The 9,115-nt window shown below is 49.6% G+C and overlaps 1 protein-coding gene across 1 annotated transcript; it reads left to right on the top strand.

Annotated features, from left to right (window-relative positions):
* The first annotated feature begins 4,338 nt into the window (after positions 1–4,338).
* SYS1 (SYS1 golgi trafficking protein) lies at positions 4,339–6,855 on the top strand. The gene is made up of 3 exons (XM_071446717.1): positions 4,339–4,545; positions 5,182–5,249; positions 5,810–6,855. Exons 1-3 carry the CDS (start codon positions 4,384–4,386, stop codon positions 6,048–6,050), a joined length of 471 nt encoding a protein of 156 aa, XP_071302818.1. The 5' UTR covers positions 4,339–4,383; the 3' UTR covers positions 6,051–6,855.
* Positions 6,856–9,115: the final 2,260 nt, after the last annotated feature.

Genomic DNA, 9,115 nt, shown 5'->3' with positions numbered 1-9,115 from the left:
CCAGCACAATATGCCAAGCTCCTGGTAATCATACCCCTCAGCACATACCCCTTCCACCAAAAAATCCCCTTGCATGGCACAGGACAGTGTTTTCCCTCCCAGGGAAGTTCTGCTGTGATAGGATGGAGAGGAGTCAGTCTGCCTGGCCTGGGGAGCACACACATTGTCCATCCATCTCACATCTGCGGGCACAATCCTTCAGGCAAACTGATCTTGGGCTTCTGGAAACAGAAGAGAAAATTAAACTAAAGCCTAATGTACTTTTCAGCCTTGAGAACAAATTCCTATAACTTTACTGATGACATTTTTAAAGTGCATTGTGTAGATCCACCTCCGTTCCTCACACACACAGAAACGTTCTGTGACTGTATCCCAAGAGAATAAGAGGAAATGCAGTCATAAGAATCATAATATGATTCTAAACTGATGGCCATAAAAGAGCTGCCTTCATTTTGCCCTTCAAGTGTTTCCTTTCAAGATGCTGACATTCTCCTCTCTGGAATAATGCAGAAAACCTGTGGGAATGTGACACTCTGAGAGAGCAACAGGACAAATGGCCCCAGAGAGCAAAAATGCACCACTGAAATGTCCTTTCCTGAAACTTCACCACAAGGGAGAGAAGCAGAAGCAAAATAAAATGCATGTTGAGAAACACATTTGTTCTGGGCAATGAATTCTCACATTCAAGGTGTGTCAGTTGCATTCTCCACATAAAAATTACAGCTGGCAGAGAAATAACACAGGCTGGTCACCACTGTTCCCAACCTAGTGAAGAATTACCTAACCCTCATGTTGAAAATCGAAATAAACAGCTGTCAGTTACCAACACAACACAAACATGCTGGAAGTGGAATGGAGTGTCCAAATATAACACATTTGGAGGGTGAAGGGAATCTCACTTCTACATGGCACATCAAGAAATAATCTAGAGATAAATAAAAATAAATAATAATAGAAATAATAGAAATAAATAATAATAGAATAATAGAAATAAAAAGAAATAATCTAGATAATCTTGAGAAGACCACACACAATGCCCTTTAAACAACTCAATCATAAATTCTGTTGCACTAATCAGGAAAAGAGATTCTCCAGCCAAGCTCAGCACAGTTCCTACACGCAAATTTTTAAAAAGTGCTTAGAGCAGGATTCTCAAGCGAGAAGGAACCTTAAGTAGAGTTTTAAAAATTCCAAAGTCCATTCAGTACACTGAATTCTTTGGAAAAACACACCTGCACACCACGTGGGTGGAGGAAGAGGAGTGACTCAAAACTCTCATCCCATGGTTTGAGCCACTTAATGTCGAATTATTCTGGAAACGTGTGCTCTTAGCCTTGCTGTCCCTATAGCAAAGGTGACCTTAGCACAACTCCTACCTTCCAGTCAAGAGGGAAATGAACTCCAGCAAAGGTTATCCAGACAGCACCACCCTTTGTACACCAGCTGGTAAAATACAGACCACCTAAACAAACAGCTTCCTGTTTAGGCAGTGATTCCTGGGGAGGAAAACAGTGCCCTCCTAGGCAGCTATTTTTTAAGTAAAGAATCTGTGGCTAAATAGGGTATTCTTTTCCTACACTCCTGATAAAGAAGTGACCACAATAGTTTCATGTGACCTGGGTACACCCTCAAGTCATCAGCTGCGTCCTGGGCGTATCGCCACTGCTCCTTCCACCTGCTGCTCTTCACAACACACACACACACACACTCACACAACAGTCACTGGTTAAAAAGGATGTTCTAAGCAGAAGTCAGGCCAGCAGCACCCACTGTGGCACCCTAGAAATCACGGTCTTTGTGTTTCAACATCCTTTTCCTCTTTAAGACGTTTCCTCCACAGCTGTCTCCAACTTTTTGTTTAAACAAAAGAGGAAGAAAGGAGAAATTAAGAAAGCTGTTTAATTCCCCAGTACTGCTTTCTTTCCAGGTCCACTTTAAGCCCTATTCCACAGAGCAGGAGTGTGGGGCAAGGCACCCCATAGGGAGACCACCCTCTTTTCCAGGAGAAGGACACAGTCTCCTATGCTGGAGCAGCCTGGAGAGGAGAGAGAGCCAAATCAAGAGCAGGAACAAACAAACATGACCATGAAAGATGCTGTCACAAAGTCAGACAGGAAACAAGTTCACAAACTGGGCTGCAGTTGAGTCAGAGCACAGATGTCTTTGTGCCACAGCCCTTCCCCGTGTCCATATGGGAACTCTGCCTGTCCAGGGCAGGAGAGAGCCTCAAATCTCACCTGAGGCTCACCTGTGGCTATTCAATGCCTTCGGTCACAAGGGCAGCAACCAAGCAGGGAGGAGCCTCAAATTCCAAAGCAATTCAAGTCAACACCTCCCAAAACACCGGCTTGTATCATGTGATACCGTGGACTTTTGGATAAGTCAGATATTTGGCTGTGGAAAGATAACCAACAATGATACCAAGAGTGCTCCCTTACACTAGCTTGGAGTTTTAGTCAGCTTCTTCTAAACTGACAAAATTTTTGCTGGCAAAGGAAAGTTAGTCCTATGAGGGACTATAAAAGAATTAGGTAAGTGAGAATTAATATCTAGGCGATGGTTTGCCTGTCTCTGAGAGCCAAACACAGCAGATTTCAGGAAAGGAAACCAATTTCTACCAAGAATTAACAGAGGAAGTGTCGAGCCTCACAATTTATGCTCAGCAACGTGTTGACAGCAGACAGCACTGACAAGGCTGGGATTTTCCCCTGTTCATTTCTACACTGGCTGTGGCTGGAGCTTCTGCAAAGATAAATTCTCCAAGGGCCTAAGTGAGAACTCAGCAATAGTGCCCCACATCCACCACACATGTGCCTCTGCCTTGCACAATCTTTCCTAGGAAATGGTCAGGGAACAGGGAACAAAATGTGTCAAACCTGGCTCAGCGCAGAAATTCACAGAATGAGGAAAGGAAAACATACAGCAGAGCTGCATAGGGAACTTCCCATAAGAGGCATGGAAAAAACGTCATGAGAGCCTGTCAGAGATCATAATCTGTGTTCCCATAGCCAGCATATTCCACACCCACGACTGATGTGAGCCTACCACCTCCCTCAGAACCTGGATTCCCCTTTTTATTCCTTCTCTTCTTTTCCAGGTGAAAAACGGCTCTTGTGGCAACTCCCCCATCGACCGAAACAGCCCCGGGGGTGCCTCCTCTCCTTTTTCCAGCAAAGATTTTATCTCCAAAATGCTCCGTTGTCCCACACAGCCTTGGGGATTTTGCTATTAAGTCAGTGACAATTCTTATACCTGAAGCCAAGCAAGCAGGACAGCTCACAACAAGCCCCAGCAGCCAGGAGCTGATCACAGAAGGGGTACAGTGGAGCAGGAGGGTGTCTGGCACCTGGCCATGTCATGAGGCTAAATAGACAATATCAGCAAGTACCAGAAAAAAACCTCCCAACCCAACCCTGTAACGGAAAGGTGCTGCCAGGGCACACCAGGACTCAGAACAACATCCTGGTACCCGATGGCCTAGAGCTAAAACGAGCACAGCTGGGCAGCAGCTGCCAAGAGCCTCTGCGCCTACAGGAACTGGCCTGGAAATGAAAGGAAATACCCGGGGACAACAATTTCTTGTATGGTTGGTATTTGTGTCTTTAGCAAGGGCTGCTCGGCCAAGTTACTGAACACACTGACACCAGTGCAGATGGGCAGGGCAGGGCCAGGGAAGCCTTATCTCCAAAATTCTCTGTTGTCCTTCACAGCCTCGGGAATTTCACTGTTCACACAGCAACAATCTCATACCTGAAGCCAAGCAAACACTGCGGCTCACTGAGGCCACCAAACCCAACCCCTGCAGCCAAGAGCTGATCACAGGAGAGGGACTCTGCGTCTTTTAGCAACTTTTAGCCAAGTTACTGAAGGCACCGACCCTGGGCTGGGGACAAGGCTGGGGACGCCCTTGGCAGGCAGATGTGGGAGAGCTGGTGCTGGACACTGGGCACGGAGGGCACGGAGGTTGTAGCTGCGAGTCGGGGGCAGCGGGCGGGGTCGGGATTGGGCGGCGTCGGGATCGAGCAGGGTTGGGATCGGCTTCGAGTGGGGTCGGGAACACCAAGCGGAGTTAGGACCAGGATCGGGATCGAGCGGGATCGGGAAGGCTCGGGGCAGCGGGCGGGGGGTCAGGATCGGGACCGAGCGGGCTCGGGGGACACCGAGCGGGGTGAGCATCGGGACTGAGCGGGGTCAGGATCGGGACCGGGATCCAGCGGGGTCGGTATCGAGCGGGGTCGGGGACACCGAGCGGGGTCGGGACCGGGACGGAGCCGGTCAGGGCAGCGGGCGGGGCTCGGGGCCGCAGCGGGTCCTCCCCCCGCCAGGGGGCGCTCTGGCGCGGCGCCGCCGGCACTTCCGTCGCGGGCGGGCGGCGGGCGGGCGATGGCGGCGCAGTTCCGCAGCTACGTGTGGGACCCCGCGCTGATCGTGGCGCAGATGGTGCTGCTGCAGGCGGGATACTACAGCTCCCTCGGGCTCTGGCTCGCCCTCCTCGGCACCCTGGGCAGCACCGGGCCCTCCCTCCAACAGGTGTTCAGCGACGAGGTGAGGGCGCGCCCCGGCAAGCCGCCGTGGGCACAGGCCCCTGGAGCGGGGGGATTGCTGGGGCTCTCCGGGGGAGGCAGAGCCCGCTGCCGTGTGGGCATTCCCGGTGCTAGGGACAGCCCCCCGCCCTGGGAGCACCCCGGTGCGAGCTCAGGGCTCCCCTGCCCCATAGCAACCCCCAATGCATAGACCTGTCCTGTGTGGGCGCCCCAGTGTGGAGGTAAAGCCGTCCCTCTGAATAGGTACCCGGGGTAGAGACAGCAATTCGGTGTATGGTGGGAGGTACCCCCATAGAGGGACAGACCCTGTGCAGGTGGTGCCCCTGTGGAGAGGGAACACCTCGTTCTGTGGGTGATACCCCCTCATAGAGATACCCTTTATAGGTACCCCCGGTATAAAGACAGCTCCCCTACCCCCTAGAAATAACCCCACTATGGACGCACACCCTCCACTCCCAGTTTGGGTGGTTCCCCTCAGCACAGAACCAGACCTTTCCCTTTCCCGTAGGTGCCCCCAGACAGACAGACAGACAGACATGTCCAGCTCCTCCTGTAGATCCTGATCCATGCAGGGCTGTGCCACGGGAGAGTCGGGCTGCGATTTGTGCCGCGGGTTCCTACTAATAGTCCCATGTAGATTTTAGGCTTCTCAACCCCGCCGGGGAGGCTCTCCATGATGGCTTTCATCCTCAATGCACTCACCTGGTAAGTCTGCAGCTAGCTGGAGCACCTGCATCTTGTCCTTTCATACCATTAAGCTGTTACAGAATTCAGTGTGGTTTACTGCCTCTCTCCAAACATCTCCCAAAATCCCTGTGCCTTCTTAAGCGTGTCTGCCGAGGGCAGTTGGGAACTGCTGACTCTTGGCTTTCTAGAACCTGGAAAAGTCATTTCAATTCTCTGCCTCAGTTTCCCAGCTGGGACTGAGATTTGCTTTTGTGGGAGATTTTACTACAAGTTAGAATTAATGGATTTCAGCAACCACTGGTCTATAAACACTAATGTATTAGGAGATAGTCTATAAATTCCTACCTGTTCTCTGCACTAAAATCTACTTTTCCTGCCATCACATAATTAAAAGCTGTAAGCTTGCAAATCTTGCTGCAGCAGCCAGGAGAGAGGTCAGAAACAACCTATTCTTAAAATATTTGAAGAAGTTTTAAACCCACTGCATAATCAGCAGTGAGAACTGCTGACAGCTCTTGCTGCAGCACCTTTTCCACAGGTCTGGTGGAGTTCATAAATCCCTTGCCTTTACTTTGCAGCGCTTTGGGCTTGCTGTACTTCATCCGCCGAGGGAAGCAGTGCCTGGATTTCACCGTCACCGTTCACTTCTTCCACCTGCTGGGCTGCTGGATCTACAACTCGCGCTTCCCCTCGACGCTGACGTGGTGGCTGGTGCACATCGTGTGCACGGCGCTGATGGCGGCCATCGGCGAGTACCTGTGCATGAGAATAGAGCTGCGGGAGATCCCCCTCAACTCCGCCCCCAAATCCAACGTATAGACTGCCGCTGGCAACCACGTGCTGCGTTTTGTCATTGTTCCCAGCACAATGCATCCAATGCCTCAGAATCATCCCTCAAGAAGCACAGCAGGTCTGTTTAGACTTTATGGTTTTGGTTTTTTTTTCCTTTGGACCTCGGTGACTGCATGAGTGTGAGCGTCTCCTCTGGCATCGGCTGACAGCGGGGGAGGAGCAGATGTTTATTTTGTTAACACAAAGTATTAATATGACTGGATGGAGAGTGTGCCCTTCAGCTCTTCACTCGTGAGACTGTTAAAAGCCAGGTAGCAAAACTCGGTGCGTGAGGAGCATTTGGAATTTAACGATGTGGGAGTGCCCTGGATGGGTAACACAATGGTCAGCTCTTCTTGCTGGAGCTGGCACGGTGAGCAGTGGGGCTGGGAGCTGCAGCTTCCAATCTGTGACTTCTTTGGGCTTTGCTTGGGAAAAGAGTCAAGGAAGTGAATGGATGGGGAGAAAGAAAACAGTTGTACTTACCTGAATCACCAGCTGAGACACTAAATAATAACCTGTAACGTTAGATGGGTTTGTTTGCTGTTTCCATGTTTGATACACAGAGGTGACAGACAGCAGTTTGCTGAAGAAATCTTTTGTAATAATAAAAATATAATGTTGCTGTGAGTGTTACGGCTCTCCTGGGAAGCTGAGCACTTCAAGAAATACCACGAGTGTCTGTATCATGGCAACAGGAGGATGCAGCCAGAGAACACTTGGCTGTGAGGTGCCCACTGTCTGGGCCACATAAAAATTCCTACAATAAACATTTCATACCTCTGCTCTGGAAGGAAGGCATCATTGAGTGCTGTCTTGGGAAGTCAGCTGGCATAACCCCACTTCAGAGGGAGTGTCAGCAGTCCAGGATCTCCACATCTCCAGCCTGAGCCTGGAGCTGCCCTGGGGAAACCTGCAGAAGTGTCCTGGAGCCATGATGCTCTTCCTTGGATGGGCTTTCCCATCAGGCTTCAGCAGTCCAGCAACAGGTCTTGCCTTGTAGAGGTGATGTTAAGTAAGAGACTGTTGTTATTTCATGAATATTTAGAGGTCCTTCAAATAAAATTCACCAGGCAGGGACATCCCCTTACTGCTGAGGGTCCAGACTGGGTGATTCCTCCAGATCCAGCGGCCCAAGCAGGCAGCCCCACATCCTGCCTGGTTTCCGCTGAGGGATGGCCATGTTGTGCAACCCCAAACGAGGGCAAAGCCAGGTCTAGAGACAGATTTTTCTCCTGTGCAGCCTCTTGCTGCAGTAACTTCCCTCTGTATGTTAATATTTGCAAGTTTTAATTTGCAGAAATCGTTTGCGAATTCAGTTCATTGAAAAGTGGTGGGATAATGTGAGACTGATAAACTCTCTGAAGCTGCTCTTTTGAGTTCTGTTACTGAGCAGCTGAGCTGAATTTCAATCCCTGCTCTCACACTCAGACACTGTAAATGGGGGCAGGATGACATCCTGCTGCTTTACATGCTCAGCAGGTCTCCAAAGGAGGATTTCTGTCTAAACAAATGTAACCAGCACTTTTTATACTGGGGCAGTTCACCAGGACCCCTTCCTGAGCACAGCCCCTGTAAGCAGAGTTTCAAACAGCAGCAGCTTTCAGAGGGAAGAGTTTACACAAGTGTTTCTCTGGGCAGGAGCCAGCCTGGAGGGCCACCCAAAGGTCACTTCCTAGGGCTGCCCCTGCAGCAAGTCAGTCCATCCCTTCTTAAAATCTCATTTTTCACGTACAAGGATACTTGCCTTCGTCCCAGTCATCTCAGCCTGGATATAAACTGATCTCCAGTAGGTGCCAGTATCTCCCTCAGAAAGGAGCAGGGAGTGCTGTGTGGGGATCAGGGTGAGGAGCAGAGGGCAGTGCTGCCTCGGGGTGATGAGTACTGCCCTGCTGTTAGCCCTGTTTTCAGACTGCTTCAGGGTCATTTTGTCCTCTGCTGCTTCTTGGTGCTATTCTTGAGAAAGAACATCCCAGTCCTGCAGGGACAGGGAAAGCTTGCAGGTTTACTTTAAGGCTTAATACCACACCAAAGCCTTGTGTGAACTCCTGTGTTCAGGGCTGTTCTTGAGGCAAGCAGGAGCTGAGGATTAATTACAGTGAATTTGAGAGCAAGGAGACAAAGCCACTGTCTTCCAGCTGCTCCCAGAGTTGCTGTGGGTCTGTATTAATAGAGCTGCCACCTTTGTTCCCCTGCAAGAACAAAGGTGAAGACTTTGGACTAAAGAACACTTAACCCATTTCTTTCTGAATACATGAGACATGCTGTAACAGCTTCAGCAGCTCCCCTGGGGTGGAGATCTGGGGACAGCTTTGAATCTGGAGAAACTCACAGCAAGGCCATGAGAAGAATCCTTGACAAATGGGGCTTTAACACTGAGGCTGCAGGACATCCCAGGAGCTGCACTGCATCAGCATGAAGTGTGCTGTAGGATCAGAAATCTTTCTGAAAGGCTCCTGACTGCCTAGGAGAAATGAACCTGTGTATTACTTTTTTTTTTTTTTTTTAAGGACTTCTACTTTAATTGTCCTAGTCATAGAGGAAGTTCTGCTAAAAATGAAATACTGATTGAGGAAACTCATCACTCCCATACTGTGAGACCTAGTTTTCTCTCACATGCTTTCAGTCAGATTTAGAAGCACCTTTGGCTTACAAAAAAAAATCTGCTGCTCCATACCAGAACAGTGGCAGATGGTCTTTGTTTCTTAATGAATCTTTTGGGGTTTTTTTTGTGTGCAATAGTTGAGGGATTTGCTTCCAGGGAAGCTATGTCCCAAGACCTGTTCTTCTCAGAGACAGTGGCAGTGGCAGTCAGCCATTTGCATCCACGGTTTTGCTGAAAGATTTCTTGCTGATCTAATTCTCTCACCTTCCCTTTCCCCAAAGCTGTTTCAACATGGAAAATTTTAAGACAGGAATTGCCAAATTCAAAGAGAAGGCAAGGGGTGTGGGATTTTAGGGGGCTGTGCTTACTTCTTTTCCTAATGGCATCAAACAGTTGTTCTAAACAAAGAGCAGGTACAGGATTTGGAGCCAAAATACTCCAGTCTTGG

Source organism: Agelaius tricolor, unplaced genomic scaffold (genome assembly GCF_023055355.1).
Source record: "Agelaius tricolor isolate 1412-34295 unplaced genomic scaffold, bAgeTri1.0.p SCAF_23, whole genome shotgun sequence".
Classification (NCBI taxonomy): Eukaryota; Metazoa; Chordata; class Aves; order Passeriformes; family Icteridae; genus Agelaius; species Agelaius tricolor.
The sequence above is the reverse complement of the archived record's forward strand: the minus strand, read 5'-3'. Positions and strand labels throughout refer to the sequence as shown.

Coding starts and splice junctions, on each gene's coding strand:
- SYS1 (XM_071446717.1), top strand. CDS start 4,384: ATGGCGGCGCAGTTCCGCAGCTACGTGTGGGACCCCGCGCTGATCGTG. Junction 4,546..5,181: donor AACAGGTGTTCAGCGACGAG/GTGAGGGCGCGC, acceptor AGTCCCATGTAG/ATTTTAGGCTTCTCAACCCC. Junction 5,250..5,809: donor ATCCTCAATGCACTCACCTG/GTAAGTCTGCAG, acceptor TTTACTTTGCAG/CGCTTTGGGCTTGCTGTACT.